We start from the raw sequence: 26,465 nt of genomic DNA, 5'->3' as shown, positions 1-26,465 counted from the left end.
TGAACTAAGAAAACATTAATTCAAAGATCAACAGTCTCAGTCATCAGCCGAAAAGGAGCATTGTTAGAAAATAAAATTATGGTGATGGTGAAACTTAAGAATTGGAGTACAGGTTGATGGTAAGGATTGTGACTTACGTAAGCTTCACTTCTTTTACATGTGACAAAAAGCACAGCTTCAGTGGCAAAAAAGTTCAACCTCATGTGCTAGATGTGATATAAATTCTGAAGATCCTTCAATCCATATCTTTATATTTGATCCTTTTGTAGACTTTTGGAGCTCTTTCCTCTCAAGTATTTATTAATGGAAAAGTTGGAAAACATTACTATAATGAGTTTTTAATGTCTATATCAGTTGGAAGATTTCAATATAATAAACATATACATAGTTAAGGATGTTTGCATAGGGGTATTTGGCCAAAAAAACCAAAACGAAACAAGTAAATCATAGTATTTTTCCTTGCTGAACAAAATGTACCAAACACATAAACTTGTAAACAAGAAACCCTATGAAACTTCTTGGAGAAGCTAACATGTTCTAATTTCTCTTTGGAATATATTTACTTAGCAAGGGCACATACGGTAAGATATTTCCCTTTTGTGGCACTGGAAAATTTTCTTTAACAAATATTATGATTTGACACTAATTCACTGTAATAAATGCTAGTATTTTCTTCTGTTTTAATCTTAATCTAAATATTTGTTCTATGGTAATATCATCTATATTTTTGATGGTAAGATATGCATGTTTTATCTTTATCAATTTCATTATCTAAGATATATTCCTCCATAGATTTAATAACCATTTAATTTGTCCAAATATATTAATAGCAAATACAATTTTACTATTGTTTTATAGGTCACTTAACTAATCATGTTTTTCAACTCTAACATGAGAAACTTTTTTCATATGTAATTACTTAGAACTCTCAATTGATTTGTAGTACACACACAAATAATGATTGTCATACAAAGTATGAAGTTTTTTTTTCTGCTCCAATTCATAGCTAAACACACAAGTATTTGCCATTGTGTTTTAACTTAGAACTAATTCTTTTTACATTCTTGGGTGTTCAATCAGTTCAATTGTTTGACAGAATTTTCCTGCCTTTCCTCAGAAGGTGTACATTTTTCAAGTGCCAGCAACATGTATAAGAATATTTCCCAGGAGTGGTAGTTAATTGCAACTTGGTTTACTGGGAGTTTGATGGCCTTTTTGTTTGCTTGTTTTAAGTCGGTATGGCCTACATTGGAAAAATAAGATTTAGAACCAATGTCTTCCAAAAAAAATCTACACTACAGTGTAAAATTAGTTTGCCATGATAGTTACATGGACTTGAATTACAGTCATTTTTCACTGGCATTAGTTGGTACTTTTGCTAAAATTAAAGTAGCTCTTACAAGCTGTAACAAATCTAGAACATTAAAAATGAAATATATGCCTTATTCTGAAAATATACATACTTTTTTCCCCATCAATTGTGTCCTTTTTGCTATTCAGCAATTTATAATAATAACAATTTCTTCTTTCATCCCATTTAATATTATGTCTCTAGTAAATACCACAAATGGGTATATTTCATAAATCATGATAAAACAATCATAATTTTCTATGTTATATATTTGTATTCTAGAAAGTCATTATCTCTGTAACAAAGGCATCTAACAATATATTTCCTCAACAAAACACTTCGTGACACTCCAATAAAACTAGGCACAATATTTATGCATTTTATCTTTAAACATATTATTTAAAGAAATACCTGTTAATGAACAAAAACTTATTTGATGATGCATGATATATAATCATTTCCTGTTGGTAAAAGAAATGAATCTAGTAACATAGTTCAATTACTAAATGCAAATACTTTTCCACTCTTGCCTCATTTTTGTTACCTTCTCAAAGCTGGTATGTCACCCTGAATTCTTTGACCTTCAACCCATATAATTCATGCAACTACCTTGGACTTAAATAATTAGCAACACAAACTTTTCATATTCCTAACACTTCTGAGCTAATTTTAAAATATATATGAATTAGTATGCAAGTTGACAGACGTTGTTGAATAACTTGAACTCTAGATTTACACTCAGCAGTGCTTATCAAAGGAGCTGAATGATTCTTTTAAATGAATCATTATGTTATCATCAATTACAAGTACATAATAAATTATGTTAAATCTGCTTTTATCTGTGGAATGCTGCAGTGCAATTTTACTTCATTTAAACAGCAGGGACAACTGCCTCATCATCCTTTATGTAGACAGAGCAGGTGATTTGAACATTTAGTTGTGTAGGAATGGTGGTAGGTTCTATAACTGCATGATAAGAACTTGTAGTGCCTTTCCATGCAATGAGTGGCTCTGCATATAAGAGGATTACGCTTCTGTGCTCTTTGGTGCTGTGATTCTCTCAGTCTTAGGAAATGGAAACAGAAATGGCAGGTCTCTTCTGGGGAGGAGCATTAAAGACCAGTGTGTTGTTTTACACATCTGTTTCAGACATAGGCTCTTCCATCGACTTGGAACCCAGAGTGAAGACAATGTGGAGCTGAGAAACAGAAATTTGTAACTGAAGCATAACTTAGTGATTTTGATTGATCCAAGGAATATTCATTGAACTACGGTAAAACAAAGTCCTAAAGATACTTGGTTCTTTGATTGAGTCTTCCAAAATTCTGGAGTGCTACTCAGTTACTATGAAGAACTATTAGCCTAATATATAGTTTTAAAAGTAACCACGAAAAAGTATCAATTAACACCTAGAATTTGACGTAATTGAATAATTTTATTCCTTTGCTTTTTATCAGGTTCTGCTCCTGAAGTTAACCTAACATGGATTTAAAAACAATAAACTTTAGTGTAAATTTTAATATAGTTAAAGGAATTTAAGTATATGTTCAACCTAAGACAGAACAGACTTAATATAATGCAGCTTTAGAATGAATCCACCATATAAAGACTTGTGTCTAAATGTCCCCACAAAGCTTCATGCAGACATAGGAGGGGCTTTTTCAGGGGTGACGGAATCTAGACTATGTGACACTGGGACTGACCCATGGTGCAATGCTAGGATTAAGGATGCTAGGGTTAAGGGTGGGTAATTACTAACCAGTCCACTGACTGGTTTGGCACACCCTTATTTTCAGCAGCTGGGATACAATACAAGGCACAGAAAACGACTTGTCATACTTCTCATGATCTTTTAAAAGAAAATTTTATAAAAGGATTTTTAGTATAGAAGCTCGTTTTAACCTTTATAAACAAATAGAAAATAGTAGTTACAAAGAAAATATGACAGATATAATTTCTCAGGTCACTTTTAAGCCTTTCCATCAGCAGTACAGAAATCAAATTTGTTCACTTCAGAAATTCTTGATGTGCCAAAACTTTTAGTCTATGTTTAGATTTTCCAAGTGTAACTCTGTCTGCTCTTAGGAGTTGCAGCCTAATTTTTTGGGTTAGAATTTCCACTGTTGGCTTAACAATGGCCTGTGACAACCTTGTATTCTCTTGGTCTATATTATTTTAAAAAATAGCATAGGTACATAATTTTCTCAGATTTTCAAGAAGCCAAGAAAGATTCTATCTTAGACTCTGAACATGCTGTTCCGTGAGCATTCTCTGTCATTTTTCTCTCTCATAACTTTCAAACCTAATTATGCTGCCTCTACCTAATGTTACAAAAATCTTTGGGTGAAAGCCCAATGTGATTCCAAGACTCTGGGATGATTCTTTGTAACCTGGCCCCCTTCCTAGAAGTTATCTTTGTTAGGTAGCTATTTCGATAAACAAACTGAGTAAGAGAAAGCTACACGACCAGCTGAAATACCACTGTCTGCCTTCCCTCTCTGGTTCTATAAAGATCTGGTGCTTGGTAATTAATTCCAAGAAGCTGACGTCATGATATACTGCTCAAACTTTACTTTCAAATATATCAATTATTGTAAAAATCAAACCACTGAATCATATCTGTAGATACGCTAATGGTATCAATAAGCTATTGATCTGTAGGAAATAAGCTCAAAATTTAGAGATTTCCAACAGCCCCCATGTATTTAAACAATCACCAGTCCAGGAATCTGTACTGTGCTACATAGCCTCACAGGTTACGTGACCCTGAGATATGAACCTCTGCAACTAGATCAATCAGTACATTGGGCAATAAGAGTGTTTCTGGATGCCAGTCATAACCTGGGGTGGTTATCCATCACAAATCACTGTAGCAAGCCCAGGGTATGGTGAAAGCTCTTTTACTCTTGGGCCATATGATTCTGAAAATTCAGTGAAGAATTGGAGTGTAATATTATCGTGGAATTTGTGGTAGTTTACACTACAGCTTCAACAAAAGGATAAAAGAATTCTGGAGGAAGGCTTTATTTTCCACAGTAAAGAGATCTCACCAACTGAACAGTAGCTCCTGGCCTACAACTGGATCAGAATAAAGAATAAGTACATGATCACAGAACATGAAGTGACTATGTGACTTTCGTTTCCCCTAAATATGTGTCTACATATGTCTTGTGTGCCTCTATCTGAGTTGGCCTACACGGACTCGTGGAGTTTGTGAAGTCAGCTGTTGAAGAATTAAAGTATTCAAGCGAGGTTCATAAATGGATCAGCTCAATAGGTTCACGAACACCAAAAATACAGACGGTATCTGTGCTCTATACCCTCTCCAGCCTAACAGTGTAGGAAAGTGGTACGGCTGCAGGAAGTGAACTTGAGAGTTGGGTAGCCTAAGGAGATAATATAGCTGTGATTGCCAATGGAGCAAATGGCTTTGGCTGTTTCTCAGAGACTTAGAAAGAGACAGTTTAAAATACTAAAGACCATGAAGTCTAGTGACTATCAAAGCACACCATTATTGTTTATCTCATATTAATATCATGCTCTCTAGCAGAGAGGAAGCTAGAACTCCTAATGACTTAGTTGGTAGAAGTACTCTAGTTCTCTCTTTAGGCAGGCAGCATGTGCTCAATAGATCCATGAATGTAATAGGGGTAGAAATTTGGTTTGGCCTGACCATGAGTTTTTCTCACAAAGACAGATATAACTCCCACCTCTGCTAATTGCAGTCTTCTGATAGCAGAGGTAGACAATGAGCCCTTGAAAAGAGATCCCTTCCATCCTTGGACAGTGGTGATTTATTCTCATTGGAATTCATGCCGACTTTGGATATAGGTTTGCCATCTGCAACTATGAGGCCTTTGCATGCCTCAGCATTTCATAGCTTTAAGAATGCTGAATTAGCAAAAAGGGATCATTCACAGAATTCCTCAAACCAAGGAAATAAAAAACAGTGCAGTATTGGAGAAAGGATCCAGGGATGCGTTAGTCTGACTGAATATCACATCACTTGGAAGCCACGAACCTAGTAGAATAATGGAATGATATTTTAAAGTCTGAGCTAAAGTGGTAGCTTTAAGAGTAGACAGTATTATTTTTGGTACTTTGTTATAGAATGCAATATATTCACTGAATCTATGAATGCCACATCACCAACACATGATGAAACATGATTCAGGGTCTCAATAGCGAGAATGTATGAGTCTATTAATTAAGAAGTAGAAGTAGCACCTACGTTTTGTTTTTTGTTTTTTGTTTTTTTTCAGGTGCCGGGAATCAAACTCATGACCTTGCGCTTGCCAGGCAGGCACTGTGCCGCTGAGCTAAATCCGAGCCCCCGAAGTAGCACCTACATTAACCCATCAACAGCATTTATGCTTCTGAGTCAACTGGATTAGAAGTTTTATTGTTGGGATGAAGAAAAGGCTTGCTTTTACAAGCGATTGGTAATGGGATCATGAGGTTAAAGCTACGACTACAGGATGGTAGCTATGGATACTCAGGATGTGGACCAACAAGCAGATGAGATATTTACTATGTTTTTGCTGAAAATCAGCCTTTCTAATGAAAGGGCAGTGTTGCTTCTGTAAATGGCAGCAAGAACAGTGGCTGCGGAATTCAGGTGATTCCTGGAGATATATCTTGGTGCATCTTTGCTGAGTTGAGTACAGTGAACTGTCCTGGCTGAGGTTATGGAAAATGGAGAGTCAATGATGCAGGAAATGGATGATGAATATCAAATGTGGACTCATAGACAGTTTTAGCAGAGGGGTAACCCTTTTTCTACTAATTTCTTTTTAATTAGAACTTTTGATCAGATTGAGGTCAGCCATCTTAAACACTCAGCAAAGGATCAGAATTAATATGAAGTATGAGGAAATTTGAATATTTCAAGGGGTGGATCGCATCAGATACTTCTAGTGCCCTGCCTCACATGACCTTGTGTTTGTCGGTGACAAAGCTGCTGCTGCTGTGAATCATTCTCTGTGGGCTTTCGCTTCTTTGGCACTGCCTATAACTTGCTTCGAGCTTGTACCACGTATCTTTTATTTGGCCATACTATGCTGGTGTTCTATGGAGATAGAACATATCTCCATAGAAAATATCTTCTTGCTAGCCTGAAAGTAAAGATCTAAAGACAATGTCCCATCCCAGAAGCAGCCATCAAGCAAAAGTCAGAAGTTAATGGAAAATTAATGCTTCCTTCATCTTGTCAGTCTGGGAATAGAAAATTCTCACAAGTACCCTAGCCAGTCTGTGACTAACTTTACAATGGGCTTTGTCTAGGCATTTCTTTTTTGGATTTCTGTCCTGCTAGTTCTTGATTCTAGCTTTCTGAAATCACCTCACAGATAAACTAGTTTCACTGCAATTTTTAGTCTCAAACTTTGCTTTTAGGAGAACCAAGCCTAAACTAGAGGCATATTTGATAAAACTGTTTGTTTAGTGAGATTCAAACTAGATTTCTATGAGTGAAAAGAACCATCTCTCCACTGAGATATAGCTGTCAGTATTGTAAAATTTAGCATAAATACACCGTCGAATGTCCTGCTACAAAATGTAACATCCAGCAATGACACACTGAAAGGGTTTAAGGTGACACCATTAATTCCAGTGTATGAATGATCCTCAAGACTACATAGGAACCTAGTGTTAGGCAGCTGTAAAAAGTGCCCCAAATCAAATAATACTGAGACAAAGACAAGGAACTTATAATTAAAATATGGAGGCATTAGGACCATAGGTAGAAGGCTTGCTATCTCTGTTAAGGAGCCACTAGAAACCACCAACTAGTCCTATGAAGTGAGTTTGAAGAATCATTTACTTGAAGTCTCACATTTACAGATGAAAAAGACAGGGCCATAATGATTATTGATTCTACTTTCTTCAGAGGTTTTGTTGTGGTTGTCGTTGTTACTCACATTCTGGCTCTAAGCTTGAGTAAAATAGAGAACGGAGGAGGGAGAGGGAATTGAGCCATGTTCCCTGAGAACGTGAGCCATGCTAGATGTTTTGAGGAAGGAAATATTTTAAGTACCAAAAGTAGTTGGTAACAAAGGTAGTATCATATATGCATTCATAGAACAAAAATCTTACCCAAATCTTTAATTAACACTTGAATGTCTTACATTAGAAGCATGCATTTTAAGTTTTCTCATAAAGAATAATATTATTCATCAAGATTACAATTCTCTAAACTTCATGGAATATCTCTTTGTTAGCTGACTTCTACTAACTCATAAGCTGGTTTAATTACAGGGAAATATCTACTAGAAACTGAACATTAACTATTAAATATCATCTCTGAGAATATAGGATGGAGCACCAAATTTCCTCCTGGGGCAATTTTAGCTCATTACCTCCTATCGTCTTCAAAGACTTCTGAGCTATATAAATATCTATTTTAAGGGTCAAGATTTCATTACATACAATGATATATTCTGTAATTATTAGAAATTTAAAGCATATTGAAATTACAAGATAATCTAACTGGTCCAGATTAAGAATGAATTAATGCACTGATGTTTGACAATCATCAAAATTTCTTAATTACACTTTAATTTATTTTCAACAAATGTAAAAATAAGCTGAATAATGCTAGTCATATTATTTAAAAATCCTCAAAGAAATATTACTTCATAGATATCTGAGTCATTAACAATTAATCAGGTTTCATTAATGCAATAATAGAAGGATGGAGGTGAAATCTTGCATTTTATGAAGTTCTATACAGTTTTCTGTTTTAACATTGCAAATTATATTATTTCCAAAATCAGACTCAGTGAGTGATAATGTAAAAAAAATTCATGCTTGGATCCAAATGAGGGATTACATATATTCTTATTTAAGCAAAATAGCATATATTTACATTCCATAAATTGTCCTAATATTTAAGTACGTACTTATTTATCTGCCAACAGAAATGAACGTTGAAAAATTCAGCTGTCCAAAACATCCACGAGTAACTTGCTCAGACAAGCCATGTAAAACACACTTTTACATTCAGGCCAAAAGATATGCAAGTATCTCATTACCTCCCCTGAATCCTACATCCTACAACGGCACAAGGAGAAAGGACTGCCTTCAGATGAATGACATCTAGGCCAGAGGATGTTTACAATTTTAATTTATCGCATAAAGCCCTCCTTTGCGTACCTCACATGAGCACCAGTCAAATCAAATCACCACGTCAGTGCTGAAACACCAGCAAGCCACCAGATGGCAGCAATGCTTTTATGAATAATGCAGTATTCTGTGGTGTCTTTCTAAGATTTCCTATGTTAATAATAGAACAATCCTTACTTTAGCAAAAGGACAAATTTGTTCATAATGAAGACAGTCATGTTTTCATATCATCAGTTTTTGGTGCAGTTCTTTTGTTTTGTAGATTTCGGCCCCTGAAAATATTTATTTTTATATCCATTAAACATTTAATTGCTGCTGAATTTCATTGTGATACTATGGTAGAAAATGTCTGTGGCTTGAAATAAATATTTTCCTTTCTAGTGGACAAATAACATCTGTGGTTGTACATGTTCCAGTGTAGCTGTCAAAAAAGAAGGCTTTCACATAATTTTCTACCACCCTATCAGAGCCTCCTATTCATCAAAAGTATGTTGCATAATCTCTCTTTCCATGAATTGATTTCAAATCCATTACAGATCTCAAGTATCAGAAGTTTATCTTTTACTTGGTCACAGGCATGAGAATTTGAAAATGAAGCATTGCTTAAATTCAACATCAAGACAAAGCTAACAAGGTTGATCTAAGTTACTTTACACCAGAATCCCTTGATGTCAGTATTTCCTTCCCTTTTTGGAGCATTTTAAATAAGTTGTTACAATTGCCCCCTAAATGTTTTGGTTTACACATGTTCACCCAGAAAGTGAAACTGTTAGAATTCCTCCCAGTGCTGGAAATGAAATCTCTGGTAAAATAATGAGGCTGACGTCTAGAACCTAGCAAGTCATTATTAAAATGAAATGCATCTAAATCCTCCTATTACTGTCCCTTCCTTGGTCAGGTCAACCCATAACAATTTGTTAGTTAAAAAAGAGTTCTAATGGCTTCCTTCCTGATTTCTCCTTTGCAGCATACATATCACTTCATCGTCTCAGTTAGACATCCCTCAACATCCTGTTTTGTTAAGATAAAAGAACAACCTCCCCCTCCTTTTCACATACCAAGAATCCTTAACTGTCCTGTGATGTTTTATATCCCTGCTTTTGAGTCTTTATTTTCCATTAAATTTTTAGTAACATGCTTCACTCATATATTGAAAGACTCTCCTCAAAGATTCCACAAGTGGCCTCTACAGTTTTGTGTGAGGGCTAAAATTTTCCTTTCATCATAAAATTAGTATTTTTTCCCTTGCATTCATATCGAGCTGTTGTTTATGGATGCTTGCCTTGTTATTATCTGACACTGCTTTAAACATCGCTCTGAGGTTTCAGTTTTGTTCACCACTACACAGATATTTCTCCTGCTCAGTGGCTTGTGGCATATAAACAGGGTATATGTGCATGTATATATTATATGTATTTTTTTTTCTGCTGCCTTCAGATCCAGCCTCATTACCTGTGTTTTTAAACCTGAGTGGCATCAGCTATTTATCTGCCAGTGCTCCCGTGCTATCCAAAAGCACTCAATTTTATTTCACCCTGTTCCATCCTTACAGACAAGCTGTAAAATGTGATACCATGTAGTGGCCCCATCTATTATGTACCAGCTCTGGAGATTAATTTGTTGTTTTTTTCTGCAATAGGCCTGTCTTCTATTTAAAAAATCATACTCAGTATGAGGTAAACATTGCAGATTTCTTTAAAAATATACAATGAGAATTTTGAAACAGGAAAAATTGGTCCCTTAGTTTGAATGTTGCCTTGCTCAAATCAAACTAATATTCTCTTTACTTTCCACAGTCACAAATGGAAAAGTCATAACACTCCACGCTTCTTCTGGTACCCAGTGACAGTGTTTCTTTTGCTCAGTTTGGTGTGCATAGTTCGAAGTCTCAAGTTATGTGCCTAGGAGGCTAGATAGCTTCAGGCCATTCGACTTGCTCTATCAAAACTTCAAGAAATAGAGAACGCTGCATAAGAGGAGGGGTTCACAGCATGAGCTCAGTAAATGAAGAACAAGATGTTACAGTTAGTTGGTATCAGACAAAAATTCAAATTTTATTCTAAATGCCCAGCTCCTATCTTTAAGCACAAGCAGTCAGCTATTCCTGAAGGTGAGATGAGGTGAGCAAAGCAGGGCTCTAGCTTCACTAGGGCACACGGCTCCGTTCTTCTGGTAAAATGACAAAAGAGGAAGAAACCAAGTTGGCTCAGTTCTTTTCATTTTAAAATTTCTACCTATGTCATTTTAGACATTTACATCATTTTAAGTATTGGTTCACTTCACCAGTCTGGGACTAACGTGTGTTACTGGGTTATCAGAGTCTTCACTGTTCTTCACGTTCATTTGGCTTTGATGCTAGTTCAAAGGGAAATAAATGCAGTAAGGAAGCATTATAGTGGCTCATGGAATAATGAAGCTGTACAAATAAATACATGGCCTCGTGAGCCCAAAGCTTCAACCTATGAGCTTCACAGAATCATCCAGGCAATATAAACTTGGTGTTCTTTCCCCTGTTTTAATTTGTTGTATCTAGATTATATGTAGAGTTTTATTATTTATGAAATAGTAAACTTGCAAGGAGACGGCAGTTTCCAAGTCACATGATTTGAACAAGCAGGCGTGCGGAGTGTCTCACCTCCGACCTCCTTGTTTCCCTTTCTGCTTTCCCTAGAGATACACCTAGGTACTTGCAGTCAACTTTGTTCCTTCCTCTGGGTGCATTTTTTTCTCAGTCAATCTTAGACACTCCTCATATTCGTATTCCTGAAGAATAGCCTTCATATACAATTGTACCTATCCTGCATGAAAAATTCTTCTGTGTAATCCCACAGACAAAAAAGAAGCCAAAGGCAAATAGCACTGTCCTAATATTTCAGAAGGGAAGCAGGAAGTGTAACCATTGTCTTTCCTTGACTGGTACACTTGCCTCTGTGATACTGCTTACAATTTGCCGTTCATAACTTGGTACAAGCTTTAAGGGTAAAATGTTTTCTTTAAGTATTAGCTTGGGTATGTCCTTAATTAATGTACACATTAATTTGATATTTATAATTAATACTATTTATTTAAAATAATAAAATTTTTAAAATCACTTGAGTAAGGTTTGAAGATATCCAGCAAATCAAAAAGATTTTTACAAAGTTTATTAAATCTTAGTATATTGATTAGGTTCAGAAAGTATTAGAAAGGAAAACTAATCAGAAATTCTGAGTTGCGTTGTACAGATAACTATCTTCTTCATCTCGATTCTTCTACATTCCACACCTGGATTTTCCCTCACCCTGTGTTGAGATGATGTGGTTAGTCAGTGAATGATTGTATCCTATTTTATTTATAGTAAAATCACCTCGTGGTTGCTTTCAAGTACACCAAAGGATTGCTTCATTTTAACACTAACATAAATGAGAGACAAGTGAACTGATGTCTATTGTTTCTTATCTCCTTGGTGTGACAAACTGTGAGTCAGAGGAGGAGGGATCCTGCCTTGGTTCTGCACAGAGAACCATAAAACTGATAAAGCCAAAACCAGAACACAGGTCCCCAGACTCACGGGTTCTCTCTATTTTGCCTCCTGAAAGATAGATGAATATCTGATAGTAGATAAAATGACTGGGGACAAGCTGGAATGCCAAAAACAACCATATTAGACATTAATGCTTCTGGTACTCGGCTTTATTTTTAATTCAATTCCTTTTAAGATTCTGGGAGTGATTCTCTAAAATGAAACCAGCTTTACTTGAAATCTAATGCATGTTCGAATGTGAAGAATTATCCTTTTGCATTTAGACTAACTACACATTGAAAAATGAAAGAGAAAATTGGTAAAGCTCGGATTTATTTTAAACTGCCACTTTTAACATGAGGAAATGGATAAAAGCAAAATACCAGTAGTTTCCTTTTGGCTTAAAGTGGCATTTTCCAAGATGCTATTAAATTATCTTTGCATTAATAAACTTAAGTAGCACTTAAACATTTTAAGCTAAGATATATTCAGATCAAGAAGAGCAATCAAATTATTTTTAAATGTAATGCATATCCAAGGAAAATGTTACTTGAATATGTTTAATATACGTGGTAGTCAGAAGACTTCACCCAAAGTTAGAAAAGAAATACAAGTAATGATGGACTTCTTCCGTGGTCTACTTTACTTATAGGAAATAGCCAGTGTCTTCTGAGATAAATTTTATATTAAGAATCTTAAATCTTGGAAATTTGGTTATGATATTTGTGGAGGTTATAATTTGGTGATGAGGGAGGCAAACAGACTTTTATCTTCTTGAATCATTTAATTTTTTTCCACCTAAGTCATCAACTGACAATTTCCTCGTCAGCCGCAATTCAATAATTGGTGCAATTTTTCTGCTTAAAACACATAACTCTTACACAGAAGAGGAGCTCAATGTATGTTTGTATGTAAAATTTTATTTTAAATATAAGTCAGAAAAAAAATGAGGGTTTAGTTACCATCTAGCTCTGAAGAAAAACTGAGGCTTTATAGTACAAGTGATTCAATTATTTTAAACAAATAAGAAGCTACTGTCTAATACCTTATAATGAAAAAGACCAAGAAAACATATTGTGGATTCTTATTCTTTATCCCTATTCACACCTTGGAAATCATGGAGTACAAGGTATGTATTGTGGACAAAATTTCCTACAAGTTCTTATGACAGCATTTTTTAACTGAATGAGCAGAATTCTAGCCTTAGCAGTTACAATTCCACTAGCTAAAAAGTATCTAGTCTTTTGTTTTTGTAAGTATAGGGCAGTGTGTGACATGTGATACAATTAAAATATATTTAAGTGTTAAATCAAACAGCACAGAATTAATTACAGTACTTTTGGACTCTCTTATATTTAATAATAGGCACCCCTTGGAGTTTGGGGAAGGCTTTAGGGGTACATGATTTGTCTATTTGATGGCGGTGTCATGAGCCCCCTTTCCCTAGTCTTTCAAAAATATTTAACTCAGAGAGCTGTACATTTGAAGAAGGAAGGGAATCTGAGTGAAAAATTTCCTTTAAGTTAGAAACAAGAAAGTACTAAAAGCTAGAAAAAATATATGTTCCTTTAAGTTATTTTGTAGCCATGTTCTCAGTTGAACGTTCTGTGGAAAAGCTTTGTAAATGCATACATACCCAGCAAGCGAAATCGGCGACAGCAGCACTGCCTGTGCTATGGATGCCTCTGACAATACTGCCATCCTTTCACATGGTTTTATTTAGTTATTACAACTATCTCTCTGCAAATGACATTTAGGATTATTTAAGATTATGTTGTAATCCTTTTAATCCTTGGTGCTTTAAATTTCAGGCTAAACACCAAAGAGCAAACTAGCACTTAGCAGGAATGTTTAAAACATGTGATTTGAGCATAATTCTTTTTATTCATTCCTTCCCTGATGAAGAACTAGTGTTGCTCTTAAGTTAACTAAGGAAACTCGTGTAACAGTTCATTACAAATCACTTGGTTGCTAAATGTTTCCTCAAGCTACATCAAACTTGTGATAGTCCTTGACAATTACGCTCTCCACAGAATTAAGCAAAAGTTAGCAGCAAGGGACATTTACTAATTTAACTTTGAAACTGCACTACCCACCATAATTACAAAGTATCTTTCTGCTTGTGTGTGTGTGTGTGTGTGTGTGTGCGTATAAAAGTTCCCTCTTTCTCAAAGTCAAGCTACTAGATACTTTTGTATAAATACACACACATATATATGTATATATACATGCATATATTTTAACACCTGTCATGACATACTTATACATACTTTATTATAGAAGTTAACAGTGTTTTTAAAGAATATTTCTTAGTATTAAGTACTACCCCTTAGGCCATGATCCTAAGGTTTTAAACACCAAAACTTAATACTGCTATTGACGTTACCATTTTCCAATCAAATAAGATTGACTCCACACCAAAAGTTTGAATGGACTTTTACCAAGAAGGAAACTTTGCTCTTAATACAAAGAGACAATGAACAAGGCAAATGTCCAAACAACATATCAAAACAAATAGGTAAGCGAAGTTGTTCCTTTGTGTGTGTATGTGTCACAGTGTGTGCTTCTGAGACTTTCAAACACATGTCAGATGCTCACAATTTTTTGTTTGTTTTCCCATTCATCTTAAATTTGAGTACTGTGCAGACAGTGTAATTACGTGGCATATAAATGGTAATCCCTCAGAATGTTAAAAACATTTCAAATTTTAAATTATTTCTAATTTTGCTCTTCTTTGATTTTTCTTGAACTAAAAATCTCAATAGTCACTTGCTATCTGTAATCTATAATTCATAGGCTGAAATTGAACACCAAACCTAATTCAAACTTGGAATTCTAAAGCTATTTCTGAAGTAGCACATCAGCTGAAGCAACGATGATCTTTCTCAGTCAGGAAGAAACACTTCATTATTCTGCAGGTAATGAAACCCTTGCACACATACTCAAATACTCAACAATGCCTTAATATGATGTTTTTGAGCTGTAATCATGTTTATTCTGACCATTTGAGAGTTAGACCAGCTAATGTACCTAATCAAATATTGATGCAAGTCATCTAGATTTAGCTCTCTAGTAAATCCTTCCCAATGCCTTTTTGTTAACAGAACTATAAAAGCTGTTTATATTGTTCGTCTCAAAGGCTTAGTTCAGGGCATATATCTATGGATATATATTAGCAAATTGTACCTGAATTTTTGTACATAGATGTGTACCATGATAAAAAAAAACTAAGTCATACAAAAAGAATGAATCAGGAAATGAAACTTGAATCTTTCTTGCTTTCTAAAAGCTCCAAGAAAGACTAAAAAAAAGTACATGTAAGAATGAGGGCCCATGAATTATTCAATTACATGACAAAGAAAGGTATTATTGCCCTCTAAAATATTACCCAAAAGCTGAGAAGAATCTTTAATATCCTTAGAAGTACCTACATTCAGAAGCATGAGAAATAGGTGGAGAATTGCAAGAGGAGGAGTTAGTAATATTTGGAAAACTTTAGGGTGATAGATACCATTAGTATAGGCAACTTAAATATATACACATATACAGTATGTTCATAATTATACATAAGTATTTTAAGATCTGTAGTCCTGTGTATATATAGTTGACTTTCAACCACATTTGTGATCTAATTCAATTTTCATTGACTCCCAGGAGACACTGAAAAATAATAGCCCATCTTCAAAAATTTCCACTGTCCGAGAATTTTCAATAAATTTTGAATTTAATGTTGTCCTTTTACAACTTAAATCATTAAAATGTAAACTCAAAATACATATAATGCTAAAAAATGTAGCTTATCTGAACATCTAAGTAGTCAGAGAGACTAAGAATAAAACTACTAAACTTTATTACCTATGGAAAACAGAAAAAAAGCAAGATACTGGAGGAAAGGATTGTATTATGAACTATAGCCAGTCACTTTAAAACAGAATCCATTTCTAATACTTGCTTCTCTAAAACCCTATTCTATAGAATGAATTCACATCATCTTGGTTTTTTTTGAAACTCTGTATTATATCTAATGTTTTATTATCTTTTAATCTTTAAAAATAAAAAAAGTAAAAAAAGAACTCTTTTCTAATCACGCTTGAATTACATCATTGATTTCTGAATGTGTTTGGTGGTTTGTTGGTCTCTTTTCCTCCCTCCCTCCCTCCCTTTCTTCCTCCATTCTTTCCTGCTTCCCTTCCCTCCTTCCTTCCTCCCTCCCTCCCTTCCTTCACTCCTTCCTTTCTTCCTTCCTTCTTTTGTTTTAACATTTATTTTTAATTGGGAAATAAAGATTACATATATCTTCTCAGTTTCTTTCTTGGTGAAACAAAAATCTTTATATTTAAGTAGACTAAAACTTCAACCCGAAAAATAATTTATTTTAGAACATTTACAACTATTAAAATCTGGATGGACTCAAACTATTTGAATACACCCGAATTAGCACTTGGAAAAAAAAAACCCCTACTGGAAAGCAGACCTTCCCTTTGGCGGGAGTAGTTAGGGAATGTAAGCTACCTATGACTCTGTAATACTCAATATATTAATTTTAGCACAGCAAGTGAATACAGGAGAAATGATTTTCTCCAAGGACCAAAATGCTCTGAGAAGGTATTTAATGGAAAAAATGATAATAATCTGAGTCCCTTTCCTAATAAATGACATTAATTCTAAAATAACCCTATAGACATCTATAACTTTTATGCACATTGGTACATACTTGCAATTCATAATAATAGCATTCATCAGGGGGAGTTGGTACATATACATAATAATAAAAAACCTATGTAATTATTGGTTAATTTGGGACTATAAATGATAAATTTCATATCAAAATGGAAAAATATTCATCTCTGCAATCTAAAACTATTAATTGCCATTAGAAGTCATGCCAATTTATCTTATTTTGTGAACATAAAGTGTGAAATAAATATTAAATTTTATAATTTTTCTCTCTTAAGGAGTTCATCTGGTCCTTTGCAACCAAAAGAATCAATAGAATATGACTATTCATTATATGTTTTTCTCAAAATGTAAAGTATTAAATATAAAATGATTCAATATTTTTAGCTGTTCAGCTTGCTTTTTCTCCCTTACTTACACTGGTAAATATAATTAATGACTAGAAATCAGAAATGGTAATTTTAGAAAATAGCTTATGATTAATGAGTTAACTTGTATATGTTTGAAAGTTGTACATTACCTCTATTTAAATAAAATGTTCTAGGTTAGAACTCCAAACAGTTCACAAATACATTGCAAAATTCAATGCCTTGTATAAAACTAATCAAGATGCAACATATATTTTGTGTTTAGATAGCAACCAGTCACCAGGGAAAAACAACAAAACAAACCAAAGATTCAACAAGGAAGAGAAGGCAGACTTTCATAATGACCTTCAGACAACTAGTTCATGCACATGAAAACACCACAAGAAGAGAGTCTTATTTTGATTACCCAAGAGAGCTCAGATTTAGAAGGAATAGGAATAAATTGAATATATGTAGCATTCTTACCTGAAAGACATTCTTTCTGCTTGATTTTTCCTTGGTCCATTCAATATGTGCTCCACACAAATCCACGCTTTCTGGTTTGTGCCCAGTTTTCTGTAAACAAAAAAGAAATATGAATAGAAAGCACACATCATTGGAGATGCATGTCAGAGAAAATAAGAGTTTATTGAGTTAGCAGCTATACATATTTATGATAAAAATGGTCCATGTCTTTTTTTGCTTCCAAGGGAAACCTAATTTGTAGGACTTTTATTTGGAACTTTATACTTGCTAAAATTAGAAGTCCATTTCAAAATGTATTTCACTAGTCATAGATAATACAAAATAATTATTAAAATGTTATTTTGAGATAATGCTAATTAGTAACCCTAAGAAATAGAATTTTTTATATTTTTCCTTAATGTAGAATTTTGCTATTCAGTGGATAATGTATACTTAAAGCATTTTAAATCATATAATTATTAGATCCAAAGGTAAAGAAATATAATTAATAATTGATAATGTAATGGGAAAAATTGTTGCACATTATTTACATCTGAGACTTTAGCACAATTTCTTAGAATCTGGCTATGTCATCTTCAAACATTGAGCAAGTAAATTATTTAATCTTACAGTCTCTTGCAAGTTTGTGTTTCATAGGTTAAGAAATTCAATAAGTATTAATTATGTGCCTTTTTGAAACTCATTATTTAGACTTTGAAGACCTAACATATGAGTGTATTTATAATTTTATTTAAAAAATTGAATTTAAACCAAATAGATCATAATGTGTGCTTCCTTTTCACTTTAGTATAATGTGGATGTTATTTAAAAGTTATTTTGTTTAAGTAATACTTAGTAAACAATTAATAGAAATATTAAAAACATTTTCCTCAATATTTATAGCTAATTAAAGTGAATTTTTATAATATTGAATTTGTACCACTTCATCTTTAAACAAAAGCTTAGTAATTTGGAAATTTGATTATTTTTCAAAGAAGTATCAACTTTCAAAGACTTTCCAGCTATTCTCATGTGGTCTGAGGTATTCTAGATTTTTCTATAAATTCAATAATTTTTCTCAAGTATTTCTCCATAGAGTATTTCAAAACATTATTGTACGAGACTTAACAATACTTTTCAGCACTGCTTTCAACAGCAGGAACTTTAGTTTAAAACATGAAATTATGATGGAATGGTAAAAATGATAAAAGAAACTATCTGTCCATGATTATTGTCTCATATCTGCCACACCAAGTTTGATCAGTTTAGTAGTAACAGTCTGATTAAGCTGGAAATCTCTTTTCAAAAGTAAATTGTGACATTTTAAGTTTTTGATAATTCAATAATTGAAAAAAGTATAAAGCCAAACATAAGTTCATCTGGCATGATATCAGTGGGCGGCATATATTTTTATGTAACAGGTACCTCATGTTAAATCCAGGAAGGTGAAATTTGCTCCTTAAATACACTTCAATAGTGTGAGATTCTCACTAGTTCACCCACGCAGTGTCATAATCGTGATCACTATTATGAAAGACCTCAAAGCAAAATAATTATGTTCATCTTCAAGTAATTTGTGATGAAGAATTGCTAAAAATAGTAAGATACTTTTGTCAAGTAAATTATAGGATATTTAGAATCAAGGAAGATAATCACCTCTGCTATAAAGGGGTTTATCTTTTTCATCTGATGCAGGCAGGAGGGAAAGTTAGCAATATTTTATCTAAGAAGCACTAAGTATTTCCCTAAGTGTTTTAAAACTAAGAATTCATTTAATTTTTACTACAGAAACAGGTACTTCTTATTATCACCATATCACAGGTAAGAAATCACGCAGGAATGCTTCTGATATGGTTGAACCTTCCCAAGGTAATTCGTCACAAAGGGAAGGGCCAGAATGCAAATGGAAGCAGGGTAATAAAATTTAAAGTGTAATAAAGCTTATTACTACCAGCACAGAGTCCTGGATAAATGAATGTGCATTCTAATCATACTCATGCTAAAATTTGGTTTCTGGTTTTCTGTACACGCCAGGACAGATACATTGATGTTGTTTGTGTCTTCTGCTAAACTTGACCTTGTTGTGGATCCTTTACCATGTGTTTACCTGGACTCCTTCCCATTTTTACAAGACTGGCTCCACCCTCTGACTCTTGGCTAAGGTCCCTTGTCACAGGGCTTTTGACTGTTCTATAAAATGAGCTATGCTCCAGCACTGCTGGTGCTGTCCATTCCACTTCTTTTATATGCACACCTTCTGAGAGAAATGAACACATATATTTTCATTGACTGTTTATGTTTCGCCCACTAGAGTTAAGCTCCCTGAGCTTGGGCCTTGTTGGCCTGTTCTTCCACTATTTCTCCTAGCGTGCTGAGCAGTGCCTGGTACTTTACTCATTCAATGAATATTTCCTGAGTTCATAAACGAAGAAAAAAATTTCAAAATGCATTGAGCTTTGTGCCTTGGAAGGAATGCTTGGTTGTCTTAAAATTCCCAGTTTTACAGCAATTGAGATTTGTGTTTTTTTAAAGAGTTAAGCAGTCTTTTGTTTGTGATTTGGAAATACGCTACATGGTTTAATAGATTCATGTACAGGTTGAATGTGGGATTTCACAGTATCATTTGACAGAAACTTGTGGCATACTAACTGTGCATCCATAGTCTAGCCTCTTTTTTGCCTGGGCACTGGGATTCCAGGTACAGGAAACACTGACTCTTCTTTTAAGAATTCCCAGGCATGATGGTGCATGAATGTAATTCCAACTTTTGGGATGCTGAGACAAGAGCATCATGAGCGCTATCCAGCCAAGGCAATCTGAGGAACTTATTGAAAAAATAAAACAAAATGATGAGGATGTAGTTCAGTGCAAAAGGCTCTGGCTTCAAACATTGTGTGCAGAAAGAAAAACAAACAAATCAAAAGAACAGAAGAACATGCTTACTAGTATCAGTCTGGAAAGTAAATCATCCCAGACTTATTAAAAAAATGAGCCAGGGCTGGGGATTTAGCTCAGCTGCAAAAGCGCCTGCCTGGCAAGTGCAAGGTCGTGAGTTCAGTTCCCGGTACCGGAGAAAAACAAAAAAAAAAAAAAAAAAAAAAAAAAAAATGAGCCTTAGATTCGATATAATTGTGCACAGATGTCACGTGATGTGAAGCGAGAGGAAACTTACAGGTAAACCATAATGTAAGCTTTCAGAGTTTTCTCCTCATCTGGCTGTAGCAATTTCTAAGTGCTTTCGTCAGCATCACAAGCCCAGTCCCATGGTCACGGCACTGAGCTCCAGCTTACTTCAATCCAACTTCTGCCTTCACATGCTCGCTCCTGTGACCGCATCCCCGGGACCACGTCCTCTCTGCTACGCTCTGTGTAACAGCTCACCTTCACCTCTGCTCCAGCTCAGCAATTCCCCTAAGCTTCTTGTCCAATGAATTCCACTTTCTGAGTTCTCCTTACGCGCATTCTGTTCTTTTGGTTGCTTCCGATAATTTTAAAAACCTCTATGTAGTCTTCCCGTCTCCCAACTCCTTCTGGCTTCACTCTCCTTTATGAATAAGCCTAAGTCACCGATTCAACAGTCACGTCAGTCTCTCTGTCCATCTCCCTGTCCCCCAGTGACACTTCTCTCATCTGTTTGTCCTTCCAGTAGTCCTCCTCATTCTTTCCAGTTCTGCAGAAAGAACTATTACTTTCCGAGGAGGTAACGTTACAACCAACAGTTACCTTCTTCACTCTGCTTAGTAAAGTTTGCCGTTCCCAGTCACTTCCTCTGGTGTCCTCATGACAGCTGTTGCCCAAAGCCCACCCCTTCCATCAAAGAGTTTGTACCCACAGCACAGAGATCAGGAGCTAGCCAGAAATTCTTCGGGCTTCCTATTTTCACAGTTTATCTAATCAAAATGAATAACAAACATAACCTTTAATGAGTGCTTTCCATATGCCGTGCCCTCTGAAAGCTTTGGACTGCATTCCTGTTTGTTTTTTACAACACTTTGGTGGCGTTATTACCATTCCCTTCAACTTAGGAAAGAAGAAACTGAAACAAGAAATGGCCACACATTCAGTACGTACTTAAGCTTGGGTATGAATTAATCTTAACTGACCGCAATCCCCTCTACCACAAACTGCACACCTCTTTGTATTCATCTTTTCTTCCCACTAGTTCACATACAGAGCAAGGCCTCTTTTGGGTTCATGAATCAGCTGTCATGTTTCCTTTTGCTTCTCTGTAAATGTCACCATTTCCTGCTTTTTCTTCTCGTCCCAGAAATCTATGCCTAGCTCTGTGACTCTTGTCCACCTGTTCATTGTCTCGTTCCTCAGCATAAATGAGTGACTTCTATGAGCATTGAAATAACCTGGCCAGCCAGTGTCGTACGGTGCACAAATGATTTGCAAGGCGAGTCTTTCTTTATCTCAGAGGAAGAGAAACTCTTCCAGGTCAAGGCTCAGCATTTTCTGTTTCTAACTTCATCCACTCCTGTACACATCCTGAGTTACACTTTTTTTCCTACTCTCCCATTCCTAAACAGATTATATCCATAGTCTGTTGCCATAGGCAAGTTGTTCCTGTTAAAAAGAATAGAAGGAAGCCACGCATCAACTTTACCACTCCCCGCTTTCTCAGTCTCACCACTGTCCTCACTGTTATTGCCAGGTTTTTCGCTTTTCTTTCCTAACACTTTCTGTTTGGTTATGCTCCTTTCTCCTCTCAACTCACAGCAGCCTGGCTTTTTCTCTGTTCCTTACCTAACCTAAACTGGCTTAACCAGAGGTCAACAAAAACCATCTGATGTCTTGTTGTCATAGCTGAATTATTAGAATTGACGTGTGCTATTATGCTAATCCTCAGGCCTCACCTGGGGAGACATATTCTCTCTAAATTCTTCCTTTGTCCCTTATCTTCATTTGTCCCTTATCCTCTTTCTTCCCTGTTTCTTTCACTCACTTCTCTTCTTTTCCTCACTCTTCAGTGTTGGGAATCCCAGCTGAGTGTTCTAGGCTCACAATAATTCTCAGAGTGTACACAAGTCTTCTGGGTTTGGGTCTTGCTTCTGATCTTGTACCATCAGCTCTGTAATATACGAACTGCTGAGTGGGTTCCCTGGCTCCTAGTAGCTCCTGTGAGCCGAAACTCGTATTTTCTAACTACAGTGCTACTAGAATGTAGCACAGCCTCTTCTTCCCAGACTTGCCCACTTTTCCTGATGGCTAACCTTGTTTAGTCATCTCTTTATGCAGCTCATCTGAAAATTTCTTAGTGCGAACCCTCTTCCCTCACTACTGATAATCAAAATGCACAAAAACCCAAATGCCATAACTAGCTCCACCTTCTCCATTCTGTTCGCTAACTTTATCTGAGCTCCTATTTTCTCTCACCTGAGTTTTTCTAGCTCTGTCTCTGGCCTATCAAAATCTTTCAATTTATCATTTTGACTTTAGTCCCCCTAAGAATCAAACCTCACATTATTTATTCCAGAAAAGCTACTATCTACAGGATTATATCCAAATCCCCAGAAAGGCATAAAAGATTGGCTTTGTAACTACACCCATCCTCTTAGTTCATCTAACCTCCCGTTCTTCCTCATCCTATTATGCTACATCTTTGGCAGTGTCCAAAATGTCACATGTGTTCACAATACTTGTGAACTATTAAAAAACATATAAACAGGATGGATAATTATAAGAAAAATATTCAGATAAATGCCAACAAATTAATAAGTAAATATAAATAATTCATTCCAGAATAATAATTTAGGAAAAGACAAATACATAGAAACATAGGATACAATATCCACTTACCCTGATTTTGGGAACTGATCTTACGGCATAACTGAAGCAAATAATCAAGATTTGAGGTGAGTTGAGAAATATTATAGAAATACTAAAGTTGTTAGCATAAAATTAAAGCAAGCAGATTTATTAGCTTCAAGAAGAGAAAACTAATGTAAATGTGGTAGAAGATACATTTTCACAACACAATAGAAGACATAGAGGAACACCTTTAGGGAATATAGATTATTCAAAGGGAAAGTTTTTCAGTATTTTAGTGTTAAACACTCAAATACATAATTCAAAAAAGTTATAGAATTTACTTGGAAGACAATCAAGATTTTATTCAAGGAGCCGGAAGTTAAAGAACCCTTTAATAGCAAACATATTTCTGAACCTATAGCTGTAAAACACAAGGAAAAAAGTCTGCTGATGAACTGCATGATGCCAAGAGATCATATTTTACATCACTATAAAACTAAACTTTTAAAAATTTGACTAAATATAGATTTAAATCTAAGAACGTATGTATCATATCTTTTCTAGGAGAAACTTAAAATAGAAATGACTGGATTTTTAAGCATTTAAAGAGAATTATTTAAGAGTTACCGCTTTTGGAAAAGAAAACATAAAAGCTTCTTTGATGGAGGAATGTGAAGTTATTAAAAACTGATCAGAGGTCTTACCTACTGCTAATTTTTACTATTCTCTTAGTTCATCTTTATCATTTTTCAGTAATAGTTATCTGATTATTTTCTATATAATATTTTTCCCTAGTTTAGATGAAACCTTTGGGTTTAGTTTTCTATTTATATGAGTTATTTAGGGTCTATAGCTTTTTAATGTGTTTTAAGAAAATATTGAAGACCAGATGCTATTTTGTCTGATAGCAATTGTCATGATGAAGACTTGGTGTATGTGGAAGCAACAAATCACTGGGCCACTTATTCCTATTTCCTTCTTACCAGATGTGTTTCTGAGGAAGATAAAGCTCTGATTTTATGAAGTAGGTTATTAAGCACCATTTTTTTTATTTAGGATTAATTGCTATTCCAGAATATAGACTTAGATTGTCCTTATCATTTTGAAACGTGAAACACAAAATCTGTTTAGAGGAATTAAGTTTTATCACATAACTCGTTTTGATTCTGGAAAATCGTTTACGGGGGAGGATGAAACTCACTTATAAATTCTCATTTGTGCAAACTCATTTAAGAAAGAGTGCTGAATGGATACCTGATCTTATTAATGTCTAAAGTATGGCTCCTGTCAACCTAGAAGAGGATACTTTGATTATAAGATGTGGGTTTTATGTATATGAATATAAATGATGTTAATAATAACTGAAATTGTTCCTACAGTGAAATTTCTCAGTATGTTGCACAACTGAATCAAGCCAGATTTTCAGAAAAGTAAACATTTGTTAGTGATTTGGAGTGCAAGAATGTTGTGTGCTTTTTTGCTGTTTGTTTCTTTAAAGAGGTAGTATTCTTTCCTTTTAAAGAAATACTTATTGCCTTTATTTCTGAATCAAGATCTTGCTAGAATGAATAAGATAGCTTCTACTTAACCTACTTCTGTTGTATGCTACTACTGTTTTCCATTACATGGAGAGCTAATTTAGTTCTGCAAACTGAACAGCTTGGGCATGTTTTGCACATCTCTGGACTGTTGTACAACTCATCAGCTGCCACCACTGGTGACCACCCCTGCTTCAGTCACTTGGTCCTGCCCATCACTTTGGAACGTCAGACCTTCCCTCCAAGCCTCCAGCGTCTTGCTCCTTCCACCACTTTCAGATTTGGCTGAAACTATCTTGCAGGGTGTTGGAGCTGAGTTTCTGGCTAGCTACCTGAGAAAGCAGTTAAGGGCTATGTTAGGTAAGCAAGGGAACGGTCAGGGTGATGAGCGTAAGCCACAGAGAAGCAACAGAAGGGAAGGAGCATGGCAGATAAGTTATTTCCTTCCCTCCATAACACAGAACACTTCAAGCTTTCTTCAGACAGGGTATCCGTAGCTCCTTTCCAAGCTGACCAGCATATGTGCCTGATGATCCTATCTCCCTGAATATCTCTGTACACTGGTAACCAGCATGGTAGCATATCCCCTGTACCACTTTCTCACATTTTCTGCTTCATTTCTTTTTTTTTACTTCATTCACCCTGCCCTAAATTTTTACCTCCCAAGCAAAACATGACACTTAAACAAGGCTTTCTTTTCCAGAACAGTATGAATGAAAGAACTTATATGTCTCTCTCAGTGACAGGGAAGAATTTCTCCACCAAAATGTGTGCTATGCTCCATCTTTGAGTATCTAGATTGCCAGTGGGAACCAGTTTGCCAACAGTGGTTCTAAAGATATTTTCTCCCAATATTCTTTGCACCAAAATATGGTCAAGGATTTATTCTTACCACTGAAACATGAGCAAAATGATGCAAGACATTTCTAGGCTAGAGACTTTGAAAGCACATGTAGAACTTCCTTATCCTTCATCTCCCTCTACTCCTAACCTCTGTATCTGTTGCTGCATTTAGTAGTAGCAAAAACAAGAGGAAATACAACTGAGGTTCATTGTGCTTTCTATATGCCAGGAACATTAAATCAACGTTGCCAATGACAGCTGTATGAGCTAGGTACTTGATTCTCCCACAGTGCACTTGAGGTAACCAAGGAACCCAGTAACAAATAAAATGTGAGTGTGATATTTCTAGCCTGGATGAACCAACCTGAAAATTCCTGTATCTACCTAATTTGTTATACTGCTTCCAAGTGCTTTTTAATTCAGTGGTGGATTTTTAAGAAAGACTAAATATGTATATTCTGTAAATTTTAAAAATGCACTGTAGAGGAAAAGTCCATTTTTATCTTAGAGAAATGCAAGCTTTAAAATGGATTCATTACATTGACCAAAATGATAAACCACAGAGAGTCAAGCTTCATAATTAAAGTAGCTTTCTGAGAGAGCCTAAGGTGAGGTTTATCGAGAGACGGTAAGCTATTATCCATTTATTAGGCATCCTATCAATTTCATAGATTTTTGTGGTTATTAAAAATTAGGTAAGGGACAAAATTTATTGTGGTTAATGGCCAAATCTAGAGAAAATTATAACCGGAGAACATGGATTCATTTACAATAATATCGATTACTGGATTTTATTTTTTTCCTTACAAAGTTTGTGTTAATCGTGCACTGGACTTCATTTTCCCCTTTCCCTCCTTTATTTCTAT

The 26,465-nt window shown here is 35.1% G+C and overlaps 1 protein-coding gene across 4 annotated transcripts in view; it reads right to left on the bottom strand.

Annotated features, from left to right (window-relative positions):
• Arhgap15 (Rho GTPase activating protein 15) overlaps positions 1-26,465 on the bottom strand; it is a 590,914-nt gene that overhangs the window by 456,122 nt on the left and 108,327 nt on the right. For all 4 annotated transcript variants that reach the window (XM_005390781.2, XM_005390780.2, XM_013517486.1 and 1 more), the window contains one exon: positions 17,486-17,575. In XM_005390781.2, coding sequence (XP_005390838.1) covers positions 17,486-17,575 — 90 coding nt within the window. The remainder of the gene's footprint in view (positions 1-17,485; positions 17,576-26,465) is intronic.

This window comes from Chinchilla lanigera, unplaced genomic scaffold, assembly GCF_000276665.1.
Source record: "Chinchilla lanigera isolate Chin_1 unplaced genomic scaffold, ChiLan1.0 scaffold00039, whole genome shotgun sequence".
In the NCBI taxonomy this organism is placed as follows: Eukaryota; Metazoa; Chordata; class Mammalia; order Rodentia; family Chinchillidae; genus Chinchilla; species Chinchilla lanigera.
This window is presented reverse-complemented; position numbering and strand designations above follow the sequence as displayed.